This window comes from Myodes glareolus, chromosome 17, assembly GCF_982192425.1.
Source record: "Myodes glareolus chromosome 17, mMyoGla1.1, whole genome shotgun sequence".
Taxonomy (NCBI): Eukaryota; Metazoa; Chordata; class Mammalia; order Rodentia; family Cricetidae; genus Myodes; species Myodes glareolus.
In genome coordinates, this window is record NC_142042.1 from 54,387,308 (window position 1) to 54,414,013 (window position 26,706).

General features: G+C 45.2%; 2 protein-coding genes across 4 annotated transcripts in view; both read right to left on the reverse strand.

Annotated features, from left to right (window-relative positions):
• Positions 1-8,723: 8,723 nt before the first annotated feature.
• Bcas2 (BCAS2 pre-mRNA processing factor) lies at positions 8,724-18,391 on the reverse strand. The gene is made up of 7 exons (XM_048442245.3): positions 18,238-18,391; positions 18,063-18,155; positions 13,682-13,752; positions 13,017-13,178; positions 11,902-11,952; positions 10,018-10,098; positions 8,724-9,005 (listed from the first exon to the last, which is right to left on the reverse strand). The coding sequence occupies exons 1-7, from the start codon at positions 18,328-18,330 to the stop codon at positions 8,879-8,881; spliced, it is 678 nt and encodes a 225-aa protein (XP_048298202.1). The 5' UTR covers positions 18,331-18,391; the 3' UTR covers positions 8,724-8,878.
• A 1,411-nt stretch (positions 18,392-19,802) lies between these two features.
• Positions 19,803-26,706, reverse strand: part of Dennd2c (DENN domain containing 2C) — a 73,359-nt gene continuing 66,455 nt past the window's right edge. For all 3 annotated transcript variants that reach the window (XM_048442238.3, XM_048442239.3, XM_048442240.3), the window contains exons 16-19: positions 25,760-25,865; positions 23,658-23,894; positions 22,837-22,923; positions 19,803-21,776 (exon numbers count right to left, since the gene is read on the reverse strand). In XM_048442238.3, the coding sequence (XP_048298195.3) occupies positions 21,745-21,776; positions 22,837-22,923; positions 23,658-23,894; positions 25,760-25,865 (462 nt within the window). In that variant the 3' untranslated portion in view covers positions 19,803-21,744. The remainder of the gene's footprint in view (positions 21,777-22,836; positions 22,924-23,657; positions 23,895-25,759; positions 25,866-26,706) is intronic.

The window sequence follows — 26,706 nt, forward strand, 5'->3', positions numbered from 1 at the left end:
ATTGTGTATAGTTTTAATATGTTCAAGTTAAAACCTTTCTTTTTTTATTTAGACAATACCTGATAATTGTTCTTATTGTATATAGTTTTATTATATTAGAGTTAAGACCTTTCCTTTTCATTTAGACAAAAAAGGGGGAAATGTTGCAGAATATTTGTTTATACTGTAAAGATGTGTCTCTGCCTAAGATGCCTTCTGATTGGTTTAATAAAGTGCTAAGTGGTCAATAGCAAGGCAGGAGAAATTAAATGAGACTTTTGGACCAATAGAGAGAGAGGAATTTGGAGGAGGAATCTAGGCACATAATTTCACCAGCAGACTCGGGGCAAGTCAGATATACTGTACTAAGAAGAGGTAACTGAGCCGCATGGCAGCATGTTGATTTGAAAAATATGGGTTAATTAAGTTACAAGAGCTAGTTGGGAAAAAGACTTAAGCTAAGACCAAGTATTCATAATTGATAGTAAGTCTTCGGGTCATTATTTGTGAACTGGTGGTCCAAAGATAGCCCTACAAGAAAGCTTGCTGCAGTCCTAGGACATCCTGATTTGTTGTTGTTGTTGTTTTTAAGTCTGGGTCTCACCAGGCCATAGGAGGCAGAGGCAGGTGGAGCTCTCTGAGTTCCAGGCCAGCCTGGCCTATAGAGTGAGTTTCAGGACAGTCAGGATTACACAGAATAACCGTTTTGAAAAACACAAAAAAGGCCAGGTGGTGGTGGCACGTGCCTTTAATCCCAGCACTTGGGAGGCAGAGGCAGGCGGATCTCTGTGAGTTTGAGGTCAGCCTGGTCTACAAGAGCTAGTTCCAGGACAGGCTCCAAAGCTACAGAGAAACCCTGTCTCGAAAAACAAAACAAAACAAAAACAATAACAACAACAGAAAAAAAAACAAAACATACACACACAAAAGAAGAATAAAGGAAGGAAGGAAAAAAAGAAGGAAAAGAGGGAGAGAGGGAGGGAGAGAAAGAGAGAAAAGAAGAGGGGGGAGAGAGAGAGAGAGAGAGAGAGAGAGAGAGAGAGAGAGAGAGAGAGAGAAGCCGGAAAGAAGGAAGGCAGGCAGGAAGGAAGCAGACTGGGTCTCATCATGTAGCCACGATGGTCTGTTACTTGGGGTCTTCCTGCCTTGACTGCTGAAATTATAAGTTAGCCTGATTCTTGGTCCTTCCTATATAACAGTCCCTCCACTTCTCGAAAGCTTGTAAAATCTTGTGTGCTTGGTATTCTGAAAATTCAAGCAACCTATGTTTCAGAGTCTATTTTCATCTACTGGGCTTTTGACCTTTGAATCTGGAGATTAATGATGGAGAGTTTGGAAAACTCCCAGAAAAAGTCACACCCATGGCCAAGATTCTCCGAGGCTACATGACTCACTAGCGCATGGAGACTGTGGATGTAGCGGATCCCGGGTCAGATCACCTTGGGCTGCTCTGGGTTCCCTTTATAGCAACTCACTGCCCACCTCCATGTCTGCCCTAATGTTCTGCCAACAACTGGGCAGAACTCTGAAGAGCATTACCAGGCCACACGCTTCCACCAACCCAAAGTTGAGAGTGTCATCGGGTCAGGTCACTACTAACACCTCTCAGTTATGTGACGTCCCCACCAGTCAGGCAGTAAATTCCCTGATTTATGTCTTTCTCTTTGCTCTATCACTGTAAGAAGTTCACGTTGCCACTTCCTGATTGGGACATTCAAGGCAACTTGAATCCATGTTTCTCATTCGTTTTCACTCACGTATGACTCAGAAAAACACTCACTTCTTACCTTTGAAGTTAGACCTGTGTTTCACATCAGGAAGTCCTGAAAGTTCTGAAGCTGTCTTGTTCATGAGTTCCTCTCCTCTGCTTCCTCTTTTCTGGAACCCAGAGTCTTTTGGATACTGACATTCTCGATTTGATTCTATTTTCTTATCTTTGCTCTCTTTCCCATTTTGCATTTTGGTTTGACCGTTTGGAAGTCTGCTAAGATTTTTGTTGTTGTATGTTTGAGACAAGGTGTTAACTTTAGCCAAGTGTATGGCAACTGCCCCCAGAGCGTGTCAGGATGATCGGCAAGCCTTTCCATCTGTGTTCCTCTTAGACAGTCTTGCTGACATAGAATAGCGCAGAGAGTGAAGTCCCAAAGGCCTGACAGGAAGATTGCAAAGTTAGCTTGCGAGGTGATGCTCTGTGCTCATTAAGTACCTTGTAAGTTGCTATTTGGAAATATCACTAACAGGTATCTTTGTTAAACAGGCAGCTGGATGGAACATCTTCTGGGATAGATTAAATATGATCTATATTTCTGCATCATAAAAATTAAAACATGTATGTTGGTTTTGGAGACAAGGTTTAGGGTTTCTCTGTGTAACTCTGGCTATTGAGGAACTTGCTCTGTAGACCAGGCTGGACTCAAACTCACAGATCTGCCTCTGCCTCCCTAGTGCTGGGATTAAAGGCAGGCATGTGCCACCACTATGTAGCTAAAACATAAATTTCTACAAAAAAAAAATAGCACATGAGAGAAACTGTTGGCAAACAGTTGATGCTGACTAGAAATGGCTGGAGACTCCTAACATAGGTGCAGAGTCACTGCAGTATGTGTGTCTCACGGTGGCATGTGGCTCATTGTAATAATAAAAAAAATCCTCCTGATTGGCGATTTAATAAGCTAATGAGATGCAATTATAAGGTTGTGTGTGCCAACTACACATAACAAAACAATAGACATGACCCCAAAAGCCATAGAAACTTGACATAAAAGTCCCTGCCCTTTGTACAATGTGAGTGCTGACCTAAATCTTTGGCCCACCTCCTTCTTTAGAAGAGCATTCCTTTTTTAAAAAAAAAAAAAAAGATTTATCTATTTATTATGTATACAGTGTTCTGCCTGCACGTTAGAAGAGGGCACAAGATCTCATTATAGATGGTTGTGAGTCACCATGTGGTTGCTGGGAATTGAACTCAGGGCCTTTGAAAACCAGGCAGTGCTCTTAACCTCTAAGCCATCTCTCCAGCCCAAAGAGCAGTCTTTCTTTAATATGTATTTAAAAAAACTTTACTTACATTTTATATTTATGAATGTTTGCCTGCAGGTATGTCTGTGTACCACATGGGTACAGAGCCAATGGAGATCAGAAGGGGCCATCAGAGTACCTGGGACTGGAGTTACAGGTAGTTGTGAGCCATGTGGATTCTAAGGATTGAACCCTGGTCCTCTGAAAAAGCAGCCAGGGCTCTTATCTACTGAGCCATTACCGCGCTAGCGCGGTCTGGAACCACGAGTCTCGGCGGAGGGTGTCCAGGTTGAATGAATTCACAGAGCACGAGGTTGAGATGAAACAGCTTCTTTATTGTTCTGCTGGGGCTAGCTTTTATACCATGGCACTAAAAGAGGAGGGGGCTGCGAAGGGACTGTCACCTGACCCCAGCAGGGATCAAGGAATGATCACATGCACTCAAACTTCACCCCAGCTCCAGGAGCAGAGGGAAGTTATGTTTTCTTTGCAGATAAGCACCTCAATTGGGGGCAGGGAAATGTAACTCGGGGCAGCAATTCCCACAAGCCATCTCTGTGGCCCCTTAATAAATATCCCTGTTCTCCTGGCTATTATCTATGTATCTCATCCAGTTCCTTGTTCCTGGACAGAAGAATCTGGAACCCTTCAGGAGGTGCCCACCGAGCTCTGTTATGATTGCTGTTGCTGGCCTTAAAATCCTGAGTTCCGTATTATGTATACAGAATATTGTATACATAATAAATAAATATTTGAAAAAAATAAAATGCCCCTCCCTTTCCTATTTAAAAGAAAAAAAAAGAGAGAACAGTAATCTGTATTTTATCTTATGGCTGTAGTCACAACAAATGGTTTTCTCTCCCAATTTCCTGTTTGATTTGTTTCTTCTTTTAAGGTGGAGGCTTGTGGCAGCTCTCTATCTGGCAACCTTCGGTTTTCCATTAATACTTTAAACGGGGGACCCAAACGAGGCTGGACGCCCTGAGAACGTGGATGTGGGCCTTTACCCACAGAGTCTTCTCACTGGCCTGATTGTGTCTTTGGATTAAGGATACTTGTAAGTTGTGTCCCATTGATTGGCATGCCTTTTCTCTAGATAAATGCCTACATAAATAATTAGGAAGTGAATTCAGGGCCAGCCCAGGCAATTTAAAGAGATCATTGCTTCTTCCCTGAACATAAAGAAACATGGAGCAGGTTGGGGTTACGGCTCAATGCGTGTTCACTTTGGTGTGCTACTTGTGACAGTAACAATGGTATACAAGAGAACCACTAGATTTCCCATCTTTTGGTTGGTTTGGTTTGTTAGTCGGCTTTCTGTCACCCTGATAAGTACCTGAGACAAACAGCTTATAAAAAGGGGTGGGTGAAATTACCTGGTGTGAGTGAGGAGACATGGAACACACAACAAACCCGGAAGAAGGCGCATCCAGCTTTTAAAAGCTGCCTAGCGCATGTGCACAGAGGGTTGACGTGGCTATGTCATGTGCAAATGATGGGGCTCACGCACGTGCACAAGGGCTTAGCTGAGTCATACGTGGATGATGCAACCACACATGCGCACAAGGGCTTAGCTAAGTCACACGTGGGTCATGCTGGGGGGGGGCCTTTAACATTCCCGGGGACCATTAGGCACTTCTGCCTGACGGCTTGTCTGCACCTGCATGACCCCTAGAAACCGGAAGTATCCGCCTTATATGGCTTATATTCAGCCTTATATGGTTGAAATCATTACAATGGGTTTATTTTGTCTCATAGTTTTCAAGACTGCAGTCCACAATTGGCTCAGTTGCTCTGAGTCTATGGTGAGTGCCCATCACGTCAGTGGAGATAAGGTAGAGGAGGCTGCTCACCTCACAGATGCCAGGAAGCAAAAAACAAAGGGAAGGGGTCAAGGCCCTAACATCTCCATCAAGCACATGCTGCTAATGACCTAATGTTTATATACTAGGCCCCGCCCACAAAAGGTTCCACCAACCCCTGAGAGCCAAGGGAATGAACCTCTGACCCGTGGACTTCTGGAGGGGACATTTAAGATTCATGATCATTCAGACGCACTTGCATCTGGCTCCAAAGGCTCATGCCCACTTCTCGATGCAAAATGCATTCAGTTCATCTCCAAGACTCCCAGAGCCTTAAGAGTTCCCTGGCTTCAAAGTCCAGGTTCAAAGTTCCCTCTGGTGGTCAGCGCTCCCAGTTCCGAGACACTGAAAATCAACAGTTACCTACTTCCAAGACACAGCGGTACAGGCCAAACATTTCCATTCCCATTCCCAACCGCAATAAGAGCCAGAAAGGGAGAAAGTCTTCTAAACTAATACACCGTGTTTCCATTGAGCCCATGATGGATGGTCATGCTAATTACGGGAAATCGCTTCAAGGCTTGTTTTCTACTGTCCTTTTCTAAGCACTTTCTTTGAGACAGGGTCTCACTCTGTAATCTAGGCTAGTCTCAAACTCACACCAAGCCCCAGCCCTCGAGTGCTGGGACCTCACACTGAGCAACTACACCTAATTTTTTTTTTTTAACTCTTCCTGAATAGCGCTGATCTCTTAGTATCTGTGCACTCCTTGGCAGTGTTTTTCAACATGCCTTCTGGCTAAACTACAGGGTTTCCCAGTATTTCTGTTCCAGTATGTTCCTGATTCTTATTGTAAAACAAAACAAAACAACAACAACAAAAACGGCTTCAAGGAGCTGAAAACGGAACATTGTCGCCTTGACTCTCATCTGTCACCTTTACACCTCCCACAAAGCTGCAGTGGTGGCCTCTGGTCCGGTTCATAACAGTCCTTTTCCTCACCGGAAACTGTAATGATCTTTACACTGCCGGCTGTGTAAACCCTCATCAGGATTGCTCATGGAGCTCGGCTTTCAGTGTTCTGATCCCCTCTTGATTGCTTTCCCAAATAGTCCCCAGTTCTACTGCGTTTGAGCGGTGCAATAAAGAATGGTCCCTCCATGATCAGGGGATAGGTTTCCACTGTGGATAAGAGAGAGAGAGAACGTTCAGAGGCATCTGGAGGAGCCCAGAGCGGAGAAACAGACTAGAGGTGGCCAGGGCCAGGAAAGCAGGCTGTGGAAAAATCAGGAGGGTGAGTGGCTGGGGGAGTTTAGGGTAGAGGAGGTGGTGAGAGGGTCAGGCCGGGGTTTGATGTGTGTGTAACAAGTATGCATGACTAGGGGACTGAGGGGCCTGGGGGCCAGCATGGGCTTGGACATGCAACCACAGGTATATGTCATGAAGAGCCAGATGTCCCTTCTGCCAGAGGTAAGGGAAATGACCTTTTTCTCCTCCCCTCAATGTCCCCAGAAAGGGTTTCTCTGTGTATACCTCGCCGTCGTGGAACTCACAAAGGTCCGCCTGCTTTTGTTACCAAGTGCTGGGATTGAAGGCGTGTGCCACCACAGTCCAGCAGAAATTATTTTGGCTAAACCTGTTTCACAAATTACTGAGGAACGCTGGCTTTTACCTAACTGCCAGAAATCTCCCTACAGTCCAGCTTGAGCTAAGTCAAGGCAGTCTTCTGAACATATGCACTGCCCTGTGGAGTTTGGGGAATCGGAGTTTCCTTTGGCCCTGACACCATCACAAATCAACTCCAGGGCCTGAATAGCCCATGCTGTCAAGGAGTCGCTGCCACCTCACGTCACAGCTTTCTAGGTGCCACATGGACAAGTCAGACTGACATCAAAAATGAACTAAAACATTCGCTGATAAAGAAAATGCTTAGGGGGCTGGAGAGATGGCTCAGAGGTTAAGAGCACTGACTGCTCTTCCAGAGGTCCTGAGTTCAACTCCCAGCAACCACATGGTGGCTCACAACCATCTGTAATGAGATCTGGTGCCCTCTTCTGGTGTGCAGCATATATGTAGGGAAAATGCTATATACATAATTTTTTTAAAAAAGAAAATGCTTAGGTCCTCTGCTCTTCCCCATTCCAGACAGCATTTTCTTGTGCAGTCCAGCCTAGTGCCTAATACACGATGGTGTGGTCGGAGTGACTGGATTTGGCTATACTGAGCACCTAGTTATCAGGGTTGCCTTCAACTCGAGGCAAAGTGGGGATTGTTGCCGTCAATGACCCCTTTGTTGACTACAAATACATGGTGTACATGTTCCAGTACAATTCTGCCCATGGCAAATCCCATAGCAGTCCGGTTCAGAATGGGAAGCCTGACATCAATGGGAAGGCCATCTCCATCTTCCAGCAGAGATGCCGCCACCAAATGCTGAGTATCTTGTAGGGTCTACTGGCATCTGTACCACCATGGAGAACAAGGCCCACTTGAAGGGTGGAGCTTCAAGTGTCATCTCTGCCCCTTCTGCTGATGCCCCTCATGTTTGTAATGGGTGTGAACCGTGCGTAGGACCACTAGCCCGAGTGTCAGCGAGGTCTCTTGCACCACTAACTGCTTAGCTCCCCTGCCCCACGAAGGTCACCTCTGACAACTTTAGCACCAAGAAGGGACCTACGAATACAGTTCACATCACCACCACCCAGAGGACTGCAGATGGCCTCTCTGGGAAACACGGGGCTGCCTGAAACAGCCTCACACCCACTGGCACTAATGCTGTGGGCATGGCCATCCCAGACCTAACTGGGAAGCTCATTAGTATCGCCTTCCATGTTCCTACCCACATGTCCACTGTGGATCTGACACAGCACCTGAGGTCACCAAGCATGACGACAAGGTAGTGAAACATGAGAAGGGGCATCCAGGGCTACGCTGAGGAGCAGGCTGCCTGCTGCACCTTTAACAGCGATGCCCACTCTTCCATGCCTTTTTTGTTTCGTTTTGCTTGAGACAGGATTTCTCTGTGCAGCTCTGGTTGTCCTGGACCTCCCTTTCTAGATCCGCCTGCCTCTGCCTAAGAGTTGTTTTGTTAGAGGTACTTAGACCTTGAAGAAATCATAGTAGAGACCAGGGGCTGTTTTCTATGATTTAGAGTGGTTTTTCTGAAGGAGTTTTCCATTTGTTGCATGACTGGTCACAAGCCGTCCTGGCACACCTGGAGCGTCTTGCATGTTGGGCACAGCAAACACTACACACTAAGGACTGAAGTTGCAGGAGTGTGTTGTTTTTCTTTAACGAACATACAGATCAAAAGGGCTTTGGTATGAGGAACTTGTCTTACAATCAATAAGCAAACTTCTGAAGGGGCTGGAGGTTCAGTCCATCAGAGCCTAGATTACACTCTGGAGTGACCCTCTTTCTCTGATGGTCCAGTGCATCACAGAACACCAGCGGCTGGGGCTGCATCACTTCAGCATCTTGTCAAGCTCACTTCCTGGTGTGACAATGACTAAGGCTACGCATCAGGGTGCTGAGCCTCATGGCCTACCAGGTCTTCAAGGAGGAGTATGAAGCCCTGAACAACACTCCACAGCAAGGAGAGAGAGGAAGACAGAGGCCATCGGTTGCTGAGGAGTTCCTGTCCCAACTCATCCCCTAACGCCAAACACGTCCTGTTTCTATCATAGAACCCCAGAAGGGAGCCTCACACTCATGAGTACCATTAATACAGTTCACTGTACCCACCCACAAAAATGCTTCAATGGTACTTTATTCAACAAAAACATACACTCAAAGTGCCCAGTTTCCTGAGCATGTTGGAAGCCTTAAATAAAGCTTCGTTACAAAATTTGAAGCCTTAAAAAAAGGACTTCTACTATAAAATATGACATCATTCTAAAGTCATACTCACTTTGAAAACTCAGATTTTTATAGCTAAAAAATAGCAACGTGTTGCAAACCTTTATTTTGCTAAGACACACACATATGAAGCAACACAATAGCATACACAGCCCAGGCTCTAAACACCTAAGCACAACAGTGGCTTGGAGGAAGCCCACAGGCCTGCCGTTTGCCCGAGGTCAGAAGTCTTGGCGGATGTTCTCCTTGTTTGCCTCCCCATGCTGCTGCTTGATTTGATAGATCTCGTTCTCCAGCTGCACAATAGTCCGTTCAATCTCATAGTTCTTACTTACCAGGGATACCCAACTAGGAGAGGGAAAAAAATCAAAAAGGAGAGGAAAAAAAGAAAAATAACTTGATGCAAAATTTCTCAGTTCATCTTAAACATACAGTCTCACTCAAGCACTGGCATTTTTAACTTTCTGTTTAAAACAATGTGAAGCCCACTTATGGGAAAGCAGTAAAAGATACACAGCATGTCTCTGCATTACTTTTTATTATCATAAGTGAATCTACAATTGTCTCATGACAACTTTTCCTTAGGAAATAGCAAAACAGGAGAGAATTAAGACAGAAGAGACAGGAAGGGGTAATGGAAGACAGGATAAGACTAACAGAAAACAGGGCAGAGTCTCAGAAAATGGAGGACAAGATTCTAGAACTGAGAGAATAAAGTAAACAAAACCCATAGACTTAAGGAAGTCACTCTTCCCTGGAAATAATCTCAAGGGCAAATGTAAAAGCGCGAGCCTGGAGAAAAATGTGGGCACCCCCTGCCCCCCGACACTGATGGGAAGAGGGACAAGGGGATGGTGTGGGTGAGGAAGGGGAACTGAGAAAAACAGAATGACATATAAACATCACTAGGTGTAGGTATTTAATTTCTCTCTTTGGAAACAGGGTCTCTCTCACTCTGTAGCCAAGGCTGGCCTTAAGCTCAAGTCCTTCTTCCTTAATTTCTCACATGCTGGAGTATGGTGCTCATGGCCACACACAGCTTGGTTAGGGCTTTCTATAAATGATACATGTATACATATGTAGAAGACTATTTTAATAATAATATGCATTAGCAGGGATAAACAAAGTATGGGATTCCCTTTCCTACAAGAATACTGGCCTCAGGTTGGGGGCCGAGACCGCACCACTCAGCAGTAGCTCAGCCTGTCCCGGCTACTCTGTACGGCCTTCCTCAGCAGCCGGCAGGCACACAAACAGCCTTTCTTTCATTCCCGTAGCACCCACGTGAATATTACTGTAATCTTAGTTCTTGCTCTTAGCACTAAACAACTTAAGACACGATGAATTATTATACACTCACTTTGACTCCATTTCTCTCAATTTAGATCCTGCTGTGAGCTGCATGTTTTTTCGTTGCCAGTTTAAATCTTGAATATGTTTCCTGTAAAAATATTTTATACAACCCAATGACATTATAACATATGATAAAACCCAACAGAACAAAATAATACAAAAAAGTATCTTTAAACTCTTTAGGGTTCACATACACAATTACAGGCTAATCCTAGAAACTAACTTTCTTTTAATTATTTTTCAATTACAAATGTCAGAAAATATGCTCATCGTGGGAGAAAACACAAAATACCAACCAACTCACAAACATGTATGTAGATTACAAATTCCTCCTTCCACGTCCTTTCCCTGGCAATGGCTGTGGGAGTTTCAGTGAGTGCTGCACTTCGAATGTCCTGTCTAACATTCACTGGAGTGTAACAGCCACTGAGTGCTAAGGGATGGGAGCTGGTCCAATCACAGTGCTCAGAGGCAGACTTTACAGAGGTGTTTGGACTAGAGAGGGTTATCAGAACAGAACTCCAAAACAAGAACACTAGTGGCTTTAGAGACCGGAACACACACACACAGCCACCTTGTCTCTTGTCATGTGATCCCCTGGACCACGCTGGCATCTGCCCCTAACGGGGTTGTCAACAGATACACTTCTTCAGCTTCAGCTCTCCATAACTGTGAGCCAAAATAAAGACCTTCTCTTTCAGACTTATGTAGGTTCTTTCCTGTATGCGCATGTGTGTGTAGAGTGTGTTACCCTGCACTGTCCTAATTCCCACGGTGTTCTTTCTAGGTTTGCAGATTTACGAGTTGTAGAACACAGACATGCTTTCAGGTTTCAAGCTTATTCTTTTTTTTTTTTCTTTTTAAAAATATTTATTTATTTACTTATTATGTATACAATATTCTGTTTGCAGACCAGAAGAGGGCACCAGACCTCATTACAGATGGTTGTGAGCCACCATGTGGTTGCTGGGAATTGAACTTAGGACCTTTGGAACAGCAGGCAATGCTCTTAACCGCTGAGCCATCTCTCCAGCCCCCTCAAGCTTATTCTTACCTCCACTTAGGCACAGCAAACTCAGTGCCAGATGCTGGCACATCACAGTTAGTACATATTAAATGGCTATTTGTTAAATGATCTACTGTCTAAAACCAAAACCAACTTAAAAATATAAATCCAAAATGAAGACAATTTCTTACACTTGTAATATATTTAGTAATATATCACGGTGTATGTGAAGTTCTGTGCTATCCAGCCATTTGGTCCCACCAATCCACAGTCCACCAGCCCTTTGACCAAGGAGCAGGCTCTCCAGAGCAGCACATCTGGCTCTTCCTAACTCTTCTTTCCAACTATGAAGGAGCTCAGCAGCTCTGGTTGGAGGCCAGGCCGATTTCCCAGGCTTCCCTGCCAACTGTTCCACATCACCGCCGCTGACCAGGTACCCTCAGGTACAAACCCCTTTAGACTGCAGGTATATGTTCCCTGGGTGTTTTTCAGAGTGTCTCACCATGTAGCCCAGGCTGTAGGCTTCTGAGGCACCGGGGCTACAGCTGTGTTCCACATTTCTGGCTCAATCTATGAACTGTTCAGGGCTTCCCAACCCACTGCTCATAAAACAAACATTCAAGAAAGTCTAACCCAAGTTTCCCTCCAATACACACCATGACAGTAAACTTTGACTTTTGCTACTCCTTGCTAGCTATCGACCATTTAGAATTTATGAACTTCTATTTCTACACACACTGACAACAATACATAATTAAAAATTAACTGCTTAACCAAAGAGGATTAGCTACTTGTTTCACAGGACTATAGTCTTAGTGGTTTTCTTCCCCTGTTCTATCAGGGCTCACCTAAATCTTATTCAAATAGAAAACAAACCCAGCTTACCTTAACTTCTGAAGCTCTTTCTGTGCGTGTTCAATCATATGAACGAGGTTTCTAAGGAAGGAAGAGCACATACACTCTGAAATCTGGTAACACCAATGAAAACTAAACCACCTATTTTTATTATACAAAATCAGGTTTTTCTGCTAAAAATACTACAACCTGGGATCTGTGTCTAGTATGTCAGATAATTCATAAATAAAGCTTGTTTAATCCAGCACGTCACTGACAGTTTGATTCTGCATACTGATGTTACTCCCTCCCACCCGACCCAAAAGTCAGGGTTTCTCTGCCCTGGATGTTCTGGAACTCACTCTATAGAGCAGGCTGGCCTTCAACTCAGAGGTTCGCCTGCCTCTGTTTCTCAAGTGCTGAGATTAAAGGAGTGTGCCACCACCACCCACGGTGGTACTTCTTAAATTCTCAGGACTTGCGTTTTGGAGGGGGTGTCCCACTATGCGGATCAGGATGGCCCTGAACTCCTGCACCTGGGAAACCCTCTTGCCTCAGCCTCTGTTCCAGACTGGCCTCAAACTCTCAGATCTGCCTGTCTGCCTCCCAAATTCTGGGATTAAAGGTGTGCACCACTACCATCTGGCTTTTTTTTTTTTTTAAGGCAAGACTTTACTTTATAGCCCAAGCTGGCTGGGAATTCATGGTGATCCCCTATCTCAGCCTCCTGAGCATTGCTGGGCTACAGGAGGGACCATTCTGACCAGGACTTTAAAGAACACGACACATAAATATGAAAACAGACTGCACTGTATGGCACTGTCAATCACCCTCCGAGCTCACTTCCTTACACCGTCAGTGCACAGGGTTAGTTATGTGAATGAGGCTAGCTTAGCACTAGTGAACTCCAGCATCTCACTGGTGTAGTCTGACACATTCAAGTCAAATCTAGCATTATTGTTGTTGTTATTTTGGATTCAGGGTTTTGCTATATAAGCCTAGGATAACCTCAAACACTCTCTCTCTCATTACATATATATATATATTAGGCAGGCCCTGAATTTGTGGCAGCCCCCGCCTCAGCTTTCCAAGTGCTGGGATTCTAAGTATGTGCACACCACACTTTTAAAAGACACTGGAAACTCAGGAGAACAAACGCTTCTTACTCATTATACACTTTCCAGGCGTTACAGCCGTGCTGTGACATCAGCTCCAGATTCTCGATTCGAACTGCTTGGTGCTCTAACTGGGCCATGGAATTGTTTACACACTCTTGCCAGGCAGTGATGTCATTTTTTTGACCCGAGGAAGGGGCTGGAAGTTCATATCTGAAATTATACAACAAATAAATAAATCAACATATCTTGTCAAGCCTTTAATCACTCCTTCCACTAGACTCCCCATGGATATACACCTGTTACATAAAGACATAGAGACCAATTGCCAATCCCTACCCACACATGGACAAAAGTGACTGAGGTAGTAAAGAAACCCATTACCCTAGAAACTAATTTACAAATAAAACACAGTTGCATATTGTAACAAAAAAATATTTCCACAAATATGAACTCGTTAAATAACCTATAGCGTCTCAAAGACTCTGAGGTCTCTCATTCCTGCTTGTCACCATGACCCATCTTGGGCAAAGTCTGGCTTTTTAAAAAGTTTAAAAAGCTTTTTAAAAAGTTGCTAAAAATATTATATTTGCTAACATTTTGGTTTTTTTTAAAAAAAGGTGGTACTCATGTTTCTAGCAAACAGCACTCTATCTTCTCCCCTCACTGCCTCCACAGCTGACCCTCCCACCTCAGCCAACACCTCTCTCACTCACCGTTTCATGCTGAGTAATTCGATTGGTTGCCGAGCAGCCAGTCTCTCAAATTCATTTCTCATTATGTCAGTCTGGTGCACAAACAAAGAATTAGTGCCAGGACCATGCTGAAGATAATGCTCACTGAGACTTGATACTTTACATTATAATGCATCTTTTTGCTTCTCTCAATCACTACCTCCCCACCTTTTTTAATTAAGTTTTTTTTTTTTTTTGAGACAGGGTTTCTCTATATAGTCCTGGCTGTCCTGGAACTCACTCTGTAGACCAGGCTGACCACGAACTCCCAAAGATCCGGCTATCTCTGCCTCCCAAGTGCTGGGATTAAAGGTGTGCGCCACCCTCGGCCTCCTCACCCCCGTTTTTAAAGGATACCAATATCTGCACACAGTATACCACTGCCTATCTGCTAGGTGGTCTGGGACTTTTGCCCTGGCATTCCTACATTAGGGGTGGTACCTGGTGAAGAACCCTTGCCAGTTCCCACCACTGAATTTATAGCAGTCCGGTTTATAGCCCTTCTGTCAGCACGAGGCATAAGTGTAGGAGTACCCACGGACTAGCCACTTCCCTAACTATATACCATCGGTTTTCCTCTCAAGTCACCCAGGATTTCCAACAGGTAGCTCGGACCATCCTCACCCTTCAGGGTCAGATAGACTGGCTGGCCACCTCAGTAGTATAAAATCAGAGATGATTAGATTTACTAACAGCAGACAGTGGGGGGGGGGTCTTTGTCTCTCTCTTGGGGAAGAATGTGGCTTCTATGTTAACCAACCAGGTATAGATGGTAAAGGATAAAATCCAACAATTTCAGACAGACCTTCAAAAACATAAGGAACAGTCTGATGCCTCTGGCCAGAGTCACTGACAGTGAACACGGAACTGGTACTACCCTTCATAACTCCTCTTCTCCCTCTGTTCTTAATCAACAGATCCAAAGGATTAATAACCTGACTTTCACCCAGTGCTATTACAGGATGACCAGCCCCTAGCAACCGAGCCAGAGACCTGCAGCACCCGGTTACACCCTGACGGTGAAGATCAAGATTGTCCCAAGAACCTTGACGCCTCAATTCAGCAGGAAGTGGTCTAATGATAACACTGCCCCACTTCCAATCCCTGGTTGTTTTATTAATAAACAAAAAAGGGGGGAATGTAGGGTAAAAGGGCCAGTCAAAGAAACCCACTTTGGCCCTAGAATCAGAGCCAGTGAAAGAAATGTACCCTGGCCCCCAAACTAGAGACAAAAAGCTAAAAAGGCCAGTAGAAGAAACACAGTCTGATCCTGAAACCAGAGTCAAAACCAGAGTCAAATCTTCCTGAGCAACTAAGCAGGAAATCAACCAATCCCTGTTCGGGGAAACCAACCAATCCCTAAGCAGAGATCTAGCCAATCTGAGTTCAAGGACTGAAATCAGACCAATTCCCACCCTGAAAATCTTCTTCCTGGAAAAACTCCACCCTAAGAAGCCCTATATAAATCCTGTGCCTGTTCAGTTTGAGGCTGCTCTTTTTGCACCCTGGCAGAGGCAGCCACTCTCCTGAATTCTTCCCTCCCAATAAATCACTTGAATGAAGTTTAGGTGAAGACCTTCTTTTGCCAGAACAGAGACCAAGCAGAGCAGGATGGAGCAGGGCTGTTAACACTTTTCACTGGGGAAACCTTCCCCTAGCAGAGTGGAGTTGTTACTCTCAGGGCACCAGAGCCACGCTGTAACAAGTTTTCCCTGGGAAAGCCCTCTCCTGCTGGAGCTATTACATTGAGGAAACCTTTCCCTAGTGACGGGCTGTAACCTGTTACGCTTACTGTGACCTGTGCTCCCGACTGCCGGGGTCCCTTTCCATCTGAGCTGCAATGCTTACACCATCACTATGCTACACTCTCATCATCCCCCAGTTCCGGTCTGAAGAAATAGGCACACACTTTAATTCTATATTCTTTTCAGAAACAAAAGGAGGCAGACATAAAGAACCCATGTGTCAAGGATCAACCCTAAACCAGCAGTTTTCAATGCACTGCAATCAGCTGTGGCGCTCTGAAGACAACTTTAACCCAGTCACATGTCACCCCGTATCTCACAACATATAACTGAATCTGCAAATGTTTCAGGAAGCCCCTGGTGCTGTGGGGTCTGACACTGCAAATCCCACATGCTCCAGTTTAAAACAGCATCTTTGAGCTGGGCGGTGGTGGCGCACGCCTTTAATCCCAGCACTCGGAGGCAGAGGCAGGAGGATCTTTGTGAGTTCGAGGCTAGCCTACTGAGAAACCTGTCTCGAAAAACAAAACAAAACATAAAACAACCCAGCAGCTTCAACAAAAATCGCACTGCCAGGATCTTGGATTTGATTTCTGAACTAGCCACACTAGTTATATGACCGCCATGAGGGGTCACAACACATTTAAGGACCTGGGTTCTAGATGAGGAAGGTATCACAACTAACTCCACACAGGGAGCAGTCTTGCTCTCGGCCCCAAAGGCCTCTCTCAACCATTAATTATGAATTAACCACTTTCCACCACATATCTGTGTAGTCCTGGCTGTCCCGGAACTCACTCTGTAAACCAGGCTGGCCTCAAACTCAGAGATCTGCCTGCCTCTGCCTCCTGAGTGCTGAGATTAAAGGTGTGCAAAGTCATTAATTTTCTATACAGCATTTATTTAAAAATCTCAGACTTAAATTTATCTGCCCATCTCAAACTAGACTATAAGTTCTGTGAGGAGGTGGACTGTGCCCAGTCTGCTATGCGTGTTATTCTGTTCAGCATGTATAGACAGCACTTCTATGAAGAGCAGATGCTTCAAAAAACAGACACAAGTAAGCACTCTCTGATAGGAGTCCAGTAGTCTAGGGAGCAACAAGAATTTGTGTGTAAACCAGGCAGTGGTGCCCGCCTTTAATTCCGGCGCTCGGGAAGCAGAGAGGTAGGTGGATCTGTGTGTTCGAGGCCAGCCTGGTCCACAGAGCTAGTTCTAGGATGGCTAGGGCTGTTACACAGAGGAACCCTATGTTGAAACCCTCCCCCCCCCCAAAAAAAGAAAGACAATTCATACATACAATTACAACACGGGTGGTGGTGGTGCACACCTTTAATCCCAACACGTAGGAGGTAGGGGCAGGCGGATCTCTGTGAGTTTGAGGCTAGCCTCGTTTTTTATAAAGGGAGTTCCAGGACAGCCAGGTTATTACAAAGAAACCATGTGTATGTGTGTGCTCCAAAACAAAACAATTACCAGAGTGAAGAGACCTTACAGAATAAAAATCTTTGCCAACTATTTATCTTACAGGGAATTAATATCCATAATAAATAGAGACTAGGAAAAACCTACACATCAAAGGACAAGTACCATAATAAGCAGACAGGCAAATCAGCCACAAACAGTTATCAGAAAATGCAAATCAAAACTACATCAAATCTGGGAGTGGTGGTCATGCCTTTAATCCCAGTCATTGGAGATACAGATAAGAGATTGGCAGTTCATGGTTATCCCAGGGTACAAACTGAGTTCAATGCCACTCTGAGCTACTTGAGACTGTGTCTAAACACACACACACACACACACACTTCTACATCAAGAGCTGGATGTGGTGCCTGTAATTCCAACACCCACAAACCTGAAGAAGATTATTTCAAGTTCAAAGCTGACCTGTTCTAATGAATTCCGGGTCAGCCTGAGCTACAGCCTCGAAAACACCAAAGTTAACTGACAGAAGAATAAAATGAACAGTTATGTAATTCACAGGACTGTTTTCTGAGCTAGGGAAGACAGTCCAATACACCATTAGCAACTATTAAGAAGGAGTTACATTAACCAGAACATTAATTATAAAGGCAGGGATCAAGTTGCATTTTAAAAGGGTAGAAAGTTTGTAACTGATATGTGATTAGGAGCTAAGTGGCATTTTGGTTGCACCTGTCGCATTTAAAATGGTATGCAGTTCGACATGTTTGTTCAGGAGTCACACACCCGCTAACTACCTGAGTTTTGGTACAAAAATCTCCCTCCAGTGGCTGCAAAGAGTACAAGTAGTTAAGATTATAAATATTAAAATCCCGTGATTCCTACCTGTTTGGAGTGGACCCTAGACAAAAATTTACTAGGGGCTCTATTAAAAATAAAAAACTCCAAATATTTCTTAGAACAAGTCTGTAGAGAGAAACCAATAATGCATTTCTCGGGTTAATGTAATACGAACCCTGCGGAAAGCTCATCTGGCTATTTTGAACCAACTGATCCCTACATGACATGCAATATGAGCATCCAGCAGCAGTTAACCTGGAAGATGTTCATTTTACACAGCTAAAGCCCTCAATCCGAAATCTAAGTCGGCAAGAAGCCTGGAAGGGGCGCGGGGCTCAGGACAACGCACTTACTTCAAAGGCAGAGTAATCCGGGGCTGTCAGGTAGCTCAGGTAGTTCTTGGTCGGCCGGTATCTGCGCGTTTCCTCCTCCACCAGGGCCGCAGCCTAAGAACGAGAAGAGGCCGGGGTCGCGGCGGGAAAGGGCAGCGTGCCTCGGGCGGCCCCGCCGCACACACCCCGCACTCACCGCTTCCCGCACGCCGGGCGCCTCGTAGCCTTGGTCAAAGTACGGCAGCGCATCCACCACCACCTCTCCGGCTACCAAGCCCGTGCCCGCCATGGCACGGCACTCGGCTCCACGAGCGCCGCCTGAGTCTGCGCAGGCTCAGTTCCGTTCCACGGCGCCTGCGCCCGGAGCTGACGTCATACATGTCGCTGGCTCTTCTAGGCGGGCACGTACACATTTGCAAATTCTGTATCCGCCGGGCTTTTTGGACTGTGTGGGGTGGGCGAGCTCTCACCCACTGACGTTCCTGTAGGCCTGGCACCTTATCTTTTCGTGGGTACCGTGTGTGTGTGTTTCTGAAGCTCCGACGACAATTTTATTAGAGTTTAAGAGAAAAACAATAGGGCGGGCACGAGGCAAGACATGGGGGAGAGGGAGAGGAAGCCAAGTCTTCCGAGTTAGGCATGGAGGTTAGCAATGCAGGTGAGATTTAGCAGCCGCAGAGCAGAAGAGAAAGGGATTTATGAGCGAGAAAGCACGAAACATTCGGGGCGTGGGGACTTCGCAAGAGGCGGTTGCTGGACTAGACTGAAGGGGAGAAATATATTTCCCACACCATTTAACCTCCCACCTTCTAAACTCACATCGTATTGAGCTTCTAGCATTCTTTGCTTTATCCTCATTTCGCAGGTCCTTTAAGAATGTTCTTTTATAGACACTAGAAATGGGAGTCTGTTTCCAATGAAAATGAGTCTTCAGATCTAAGCATCTTACTTAAGAAGAAGGGTGCGACCCAGTGGTAAAGCCCCATTTCAATCCCCAGCGCTGCAAACGCCTCTTCCCTTCCAGGACTGGAATTACATCAACAGGATGCCTCGTTTAAAAAGCTGTTATGTTTTTTGTCTTTAGGGCCTACCTAAAACTCAATCATTTCCCTTTAGAATTTGTGGTAATAGTGATCCTCATTGGCTCACAAGCCCTTAGCTATAACTGGTATACATTCTCTGTTAAGTATCTCCCAGACTAAGAGGTAAATGAAAAAATAATAATGTTGGACTATATATCCTGCCTAATGAGCATTCAACCAAGGCTCATTTGTTAAGAGCTTTGGGAAAGTTGATCTGTTATAAGCCTGGTTATGCTAAGATGGATATAGGATGTAAATGTGCGGCCTATAGGTTTAAGTGAAAGCGCTTCACAACTTGTGGTTTGATACGAACTGTCTCTCCTAGGCTTAGGTGTGTGGACCACTCGGTCCCCAGTTGGTGGCGCTGTTGCGGTGGTTTAGGAGGCGCAGCCTGGCAGAGGCCAGTCAGTCACTAGGTAGGGGTGGGAGGGTTTAAAGCCTCACGCTGCTTTTGCACTCTGCTTCCAAGTCGCTGTTTGAAGCCCTGAGCTCTCAGCTCCCACCCCTGCCTCCATGCCTTTGGCTTGGTGCCATGCTTCCTCACTATGATGGGCTCTTCTCCCCCGGGCCTGTCAGCCAAACAAGTTTTCTTCAAGTTGCTTGTTTTATCACTGCAGCAGGGACATAACTAATACACATCCTAAGTGGATTTATTTTAAATTCTCCAGGAGATCGGTGGGACTTTTTAAAATGTCTTTATTCATTAAAAGATCTGTAAACATTTGATAGAAATCTTGAACAATTCTTTTTACAAACATATCCAGTATTCACAACATTTTACAAAAACGAAACACAACAAACTCAAGGAAAGGAAGCAGCTTTAGATTGTAAGAAGGTACAGTCGCGGCCAACCACAGTAAACACTCCTATTCCCATTGGATAAACAACCAATGGTTCCTTTGGGACTGCAGTGTGAGAAGAGACCAAACAGGGAGATGTCTGAGAACAGTGCCACTGGGGAAAGTGGCACCAACATTTAAAAAGACACAGGCCCAGTTCTTTCCCTGGACCCACACTTAGGAACCATATTGCACAGCACCAGCCTACCTGGATTCATTCAGACACACATGGATGGGTAGTAATGACAGGACTGGACACGTCAGTCGGTCGTATCCCAGCACAATGTACGACACTTAAGTCTGAGCGCATCTTTTCCATTCTAGGGAACGCCGTTAGCAAAGCTTAAAGAAAACAACTGACATTTGCCACAATTATCTATCAATGAAAATCCCACCTTCATTGACAAACTCCTTTTTCCCAGGCACTAGTCATACTTTAGGTTTTCAGCATCTGGATGATGAAGAGGTACAGGCTTAGGAAATACTGAGTCTAATTAGAACAAAACTTACAACAACGTGAAAACAATCAGTGTGGCAGAGCACAAAGCAAGCCCTGGGTTCTATTCCCAGCACCAAAGACAAAGAACAGCGTCTCATCAAGACACCCAGAGCTTGAAGTCTCAACAAAGCTTAGAGGCGGCTCTGGGATACGCCATGGAGAACTTTAAACATTGCTACAACATTAAAGAGCCTCAGCTTCCATCTGTAGGACTCACTAGCTTTCTCTGTGTTCGTAAGTCAGGTGTTTTTGCTTAGCTCGGTCTTAAGCGCATAACTGGCCAAATCACTTAGCCTTTCGGAACTCCAGTTTCTTGCAAAATATCATGAAGCTGATGAAAAACTTGACTAAAATGACATATGGAAAAGTACCACAGTGCAGCAAATTGTGAACACCAAAAGCCAATAAACAGGTAGCTTACGTCCTCGAAGGGACATCTTCACATTGGCTCCATTCCACAAAGCATAAGAATGCTGACAGGCGAGAGGCGAGCTGCTCTGCAGGACACATGGGCTGATGAGGACCAGCATGGTGTCTGCCTTTTTTAAGGTACTAACATGAGTGAAATTCTCCAACATAGGCCACGGGACAAAAGGGGGTTAGGGGGCTATCAACGGTGGAAACACTGGAAACTGAAAGTCCAAGCAGCCCTTGGTTAAAGCAGCTCGATGCTCTCCTGACGAGAACCGTGTAAGGTCTACCCAGTGCTCTCCATTTCCACCGAGTCTCTCTAGCACCCGGAACTCAGCATTTCTCTCTTAGTCTCATCTTTGCATTGTTCTCAAAAATGCAACACCAAGTATTTCCAAGTCTTTTTCTTGTAAGGAACAACTGCTTTCCGAGACTAAGCACAAAATGAGCTTCTTGTAGCCACCAGTAACTAAAGAGAAACACCACAGTAAAAATAATTTGGCTAGGCATGGTGATACTTGCCTTTAATCCCAGCACTTGGGAGTCAGAGGAAGGTAGATCTCTGTGAGTTTGAGGCCAGTCTGGTCTACAGAGTGAGTTCCAGGACACCCAGGGCTACATATATAGAGAGAGACCCTGTCTCAGAAAACAAAACCAACCAACCAACCACCAACCAAATGAAAAGTCCCCAAATTAGAAGCAGAAGAGAGGACACTGGCTGCCAGGTTGGTCTGCAGCAACGGGAGAGTCCTCCTCTGACAGCCTTTCTCCTTTCACAATCTCAAGGACTCTACAGGACTCTTCGATGAGTCTAGACCCTTGGAGACATGCTGTCTTTGGCACTTTCCATTACGTTTAGAATGAAGACACATTCACTTCTTGTGGAGAAATCTCATTTTGCTTCCTGGAAGGAGAAGAGCGTGAGTACCTCGTTTGATCTTCACCCATTGTACATCTGAGGCAAGAGACTAACAAGCTGGCCACTCAACCACTCATGAGCTCAGCGGCCTTGTCAAGCGCTGTGGTTGGGAGAAGTGTCCCCCAAATCCTACATGTAAAAGCTTGCAAATGGAACCTTAAAGAGGTGCGACCCAGAGGGGGGACGGCTGGTCATGAGTGTGCCCTTGCAGGTACTCGGCCCTTTCCCATCACTGCTTCCTGGCAGTCACGACACTAACAGCTTCTTCTACCTTCTTCTACCCATGTCTTGCCATAATGTATTACCATGCCACAGGCCCCAAAGCATCAGGGTCAATCAGCTATGGGCTGAAACTCCCCAAACTAGGAACCAAATAAGCCTACAGAGTCTAAGGCCTCATTCTTACCACCTGCACTAATGGAAAGCTATCAGTTGATGTGTTTAGCCACTAAAAAGCCCATGAGTGTCTAATTGCAGAGGTGGAAAAGAACTCAAGACATAATCTAATACAAGTGGTTTTCACCTTGAACTGTAGTTTCAAATTACCTGGCTTACTCTCCGGAGATTTCTCAGAGCTCAAGGGAAACTTTTTTTAAAAGTCCCTAAAGATTATCATCTGATCGAATCTAGCCCCAAGCTATGGATGAAATCATAACCTCCGGCATTTGCCTGCGGTCTCTCAGCTAGTTAGGGACAGGGTCTAACCAGAGGCACACATGCTCTGGTGTAAGCTCGGAGTGTAAGACCATTTTTTGGATAGATATGCCACTGTTCTTACGTCGTACTGGAATTTAAACATCATAAGGAAATGCAAAATCAGAGTGAGGCATCCTCTCTGCTTCCCAGTCCCCCAGATCAGGTATTTTAAGTCCCAAGTCCACGGAAATAAGTCAGGGGTCAATGTTCACCCTAAAATTATATGTAAAATTTTTCTGTAAGAATTCTGATAAATGGGACCACTTTTAAAAAAGCATGCCCAAAGGATGTAACCTAGAGGTCTGTTTACTGCAAAGGTCTTTTAACAGCTGAGAACAAAGCAACTCACCAAGACTCCGCAAAATTCTATTCACCCCACTGGGTTCCGACTCAGGAATTGTTTCCAAATACTGGAGAGCCCGGACTTCAAATAAACCTATGAAGAAGACATAGTGGTGAGACTGTCCAACACTCCATCCTGAAAACCAGTTAAATAAAACCTTTCTTTTCTTTTGCTTTTTGGCAGTGCTGTGGGCAGACTCAGGTCTTTGCACACGCTAGGCATGCTCTACTACTGAGCACTGAGTTATACCCCTTTTTTACTTGCTTATTTACTTAACTTTGTGTATGTTCATGCTTTTATGTATGTGTATGGAGTTGGCATGTGCATGCCACAGCACACATGTAGAGGTCAGAGGTTAGTTTGTGGGTGTGGTGTCTGTTCTCTCCTTCTAACACACTGAGCCAGGGATAGAGCTCAGGTTGTCAGGTTGCTAACAAATGCCTTTACTAGATGACCCATCTCCCTAGCCCTAATCCTGTTCTTCTACCAATGATGTATCAGTGTAGTTCAACAGTATGACGATAATTCTCGTAGTAACTCAGATGTACTCTTGTAAGTCTACACATTTTGTCTATTATTTTTTTAAGATTTATGTATACATTTATTTATTATGTATACAGTGTTCTGTCTGCAAGCTTGCCTGCCAGAAGAGGGCACCAGATCTCATTACAGATGGTTGTGAGCCACCATGTGGTTGTTGGGAATTGAACTCAGGACCTCTGGAAGAGCAGTTGGTGCGCTTAACCTCTGAGCCATCTCTCCAGCCCTTGTCTATTAGTCAATCCTTCTAAGTATTCACCAACTAAGAAGATATTGATTTATGATACCTTTAACTCCGCTTTGCCGAAGCTCCCGGTCCTGGACAAATCCCGCAAACATCTGTGTCTCCATGAAGAGATCTAGAAAGTGGCGAACACTCCGAGAAGTGTGGGACTTTCGGAATGGCTCCCTCAGGAAAACACGCTCCCCGCGCTCTGTGACAGTCATATTCAGAGAATAATGTCCTACGAGCTCCACAAAAAACCTCACAAATGCTTCAGACACCAGAGAATTGAGTGTCACATCTGTTTCAAAAGGAAAGAAATAAAGAGAAGGATCTATGTTTCGTGAACTTTGACAGTGGTTATGGAAGTCATGTCTAAAGAGCCATGGAAACCAAGGATAAACGTAGGAGTGTGCATTTCTAGCTTTCTACACAGCCCATGGCATGCGCAAAGCAAATGGCTGCTGTCTTGACCTGTGCTTTCCTCCGGCGATACTCTTACTGCGCTTCGCAGCCTGGCTTCCACACTACGGTTTCACTACTCATGTAAACACAGCCTGTTTTTCTACTTGTCCGCTCCTCTCCCTTCTGTGCTGCCTCTGAGCCCTCTATCCTCCCCTAGTCTCCTGATTCCTGTCTGGCTGCTGTGATTGACAATTTGGTTTTCTCTTGTCCCTCCATCCTCCCCTGAGTGTGGTCCCCGGACCACTTCTCTTCACCAGTCTATGCCTTAAAAAGCTAATTTGCAGCTGGATCTGGTGGTTCACATCTGTAATCCTTGCACTTGGGAGATGCAGTCAGAAGGATCAGGAGTTCAAGATCATCCTATATAGCTATACACTATAAAACTATACAGTGAGCTTTGAGGCCAGTTTGGGCTGCATTAGATCCTGTCTCAAACAACAGCAGCAGCAGCAGCAGTCAACAAACAAAGCCAGCTGGCACAGAGACAGAGCTGGCTCTGCAATTCCAATCTTTGTCTCCAGACCAGTATTTCACCCTTTCCGCTCTCAGGCTGTCTATGGAGGTCATTATTTGGCTGTCCCATTATTCATTGCTTAATTTATAAAGTGCAGAAATTCCATTTGTCTAGAAGTTACCATATCCAGATCCTTTACAAAACTCGGTAGGCTATGAGCCAATTAAAATAAGATATATCAAAACACAAATGCACTACATTCTTCTACAAATCATTTGCCACTTCAACTTTCTCACCTACTGCACTATGATTTAATTCTAATAAAAATAATCTATTGAGTATTAAGTGCATGTCAGGCACTACACCAGGCACTCTTACAAAGACAACAAATAATCAGACATGCTTCCACTGCTCTCTGTCTGCCTGTCCGTCCATCCATCCATTTCGACTCTAGCACACACCTCTCGCTTTAGGATCTTTTACCTAGGCTGGTCTCAAACTTAGGTTCTCTTACTACCTTCTGGTGCTGAGACTACAAGAATGAACTACTGTGCCTGGGAAAATAATACTTGAGTTTGTGGTGGTTTAAAAAAAAAAAAAGACAAGTTCTCTCCAGGCTGGCCTGGAACTCACTATGTAGACCACCTCATAATGCTGGAATTAAAGGCCCATGTTCCACACCCTGCCTCAAACCAATGCTTTATGGCCCCTTTAGGTATCTTCCTTCCATCATGTTCCCCCTAAAAAACAGCTTTGATTTCCCCTCTGAAATGTTGATGATGACACTGCTTTCCGTTGTTTTGGTTTTTGAGACAGAATCTCATTGTGTAGTCTTTGCTGGCCTGGCACTGTGTAGACCAGGCTGGCCTTGAAGCCATAGGAATCCAAAGGCTCTACCTTCTAAGTGCCGAGATTAAAGGCAAGTGTCACCGTGACCACTGACACATTCTTTATATAGAGTCATGGGAAGGGAATGGGAAAAGCCAGTAAATACTGGTAAGAAGGGGACATTTTTTTTTTAAAAAGACAGGACTAAGAACTCAAAGAGACAGACCTATGGGGAGAAAGCAGTCTACAAATGTAACTTTCCAGATTCTGTGGCAGAAGCGGGCAGACTGGGGATCAGTAAGGAAGGGCGTGAGAGTCGAGACTCTTTGTCTTGAGCTCCTTTGGCACACAGAGAGCCAGTACTGGATCTGTTGTGTGTGCACTGCCTTCACCTCCCACCCCCAGCCCAGCTCTCACACCTTGTGAAAACTGCTGCTCCTGGGCCAAGACTTCATCTCGGTCTTCCAGAATCTGGACCAGGGCAGCTTGAAGTTTAGGCGGCAGGATTTCGTCCTCGTCGGACACCTTGGGGGAAGCACAGTGCGTGAGCCTTCGGAGAGCACAGACGTGCACAGCGAACAGCCCCCAGCCCCCAGCCGGCTCTGTGGAAACTCTGCCTGGAGAGTCAGTTGAGAGTCTGTCACCTACACAGACTCAGAACACACGATGTTCACAGCGTACTGTGACTTTACTTTTAAAAATTACGTGACACCTTATCAAACCTTCAGGGGCTTTTTTCTTTTTTACAGAACCTCTCATCTACGAGCTTCATTCTTTGTCTCCAGCACCATCCCCAATAAATGGTAGTTCAAATGTGAGAAGCCAACTGATTTGGAAGAGAAAGATCTGATTTTCACGCTTAGTTTACACCCAGAGAGCTGCTGTGAGACTCACTGCTGTCTGCCCCTCCCCTGAGCATCCATCAGAAAGGACCATGTCTTCCCGCCCCAGGACACCTTGTTAGGACTGCTGAAAACCTTCTCTAAAGCACTGCATAAACGCCCACCGCCCTCAGTCTCCGAGACTCTGCCTTGTTCCTCTTTAGATCCTAACGGCCTAACCGAGCACCTACTAACAACCGTGGCTAACTGCTCTTCTCTTCCTTCCATGGTGCTGACTTGAGCACGGCAGCTTGTGATCAGATGGGTACTCTACTACTGAGCTGCATCCTCAGCCCAAAAAACTTAATTAACCTAGAGGCTTATATGTCAACCCTTCTGGAGTCGAAGGGATGGTTACTTCTTTTGAGAATAACATCTATGCTGTTTCCTCCTTCCTCCTTTGGGGTGGACACCTATAAACTCAAGCCAAAGTTTTCAGGCCAATCTTGTATGGCTAGCTACAGTGTCAACTCAGAGATGGGTAT

What these genes read in the sequence shown, in the direction of transcription:
- Bcas2 (XM_048442245.3), bottom strand. Translation starts at nt 18,330, where the DNA reads ATGGCGGGCACGGGCTTGGTAGCCGGAGAGGTGGTGGTGGATGCGCTG. An exon ending in CGCCCGGCGTGCGGGAAGCG is followed by an intron (nt 18,156 to 18,237) that starts GTGAGTGCGGGG and finishes TCTCGTTCTTAG; the next exon opens with GCTGCGGCCCTGGTGGAGGA. An exon ending in TTGAGAGAAATGGAGTCAAA is followed by an intron (nt 9,006 to 10,017) that starts GTGAGTGTATAA and finishes TCCCTCTCCTAG; the next exon opens with TTGGGTATCCCTGGTAAGTA.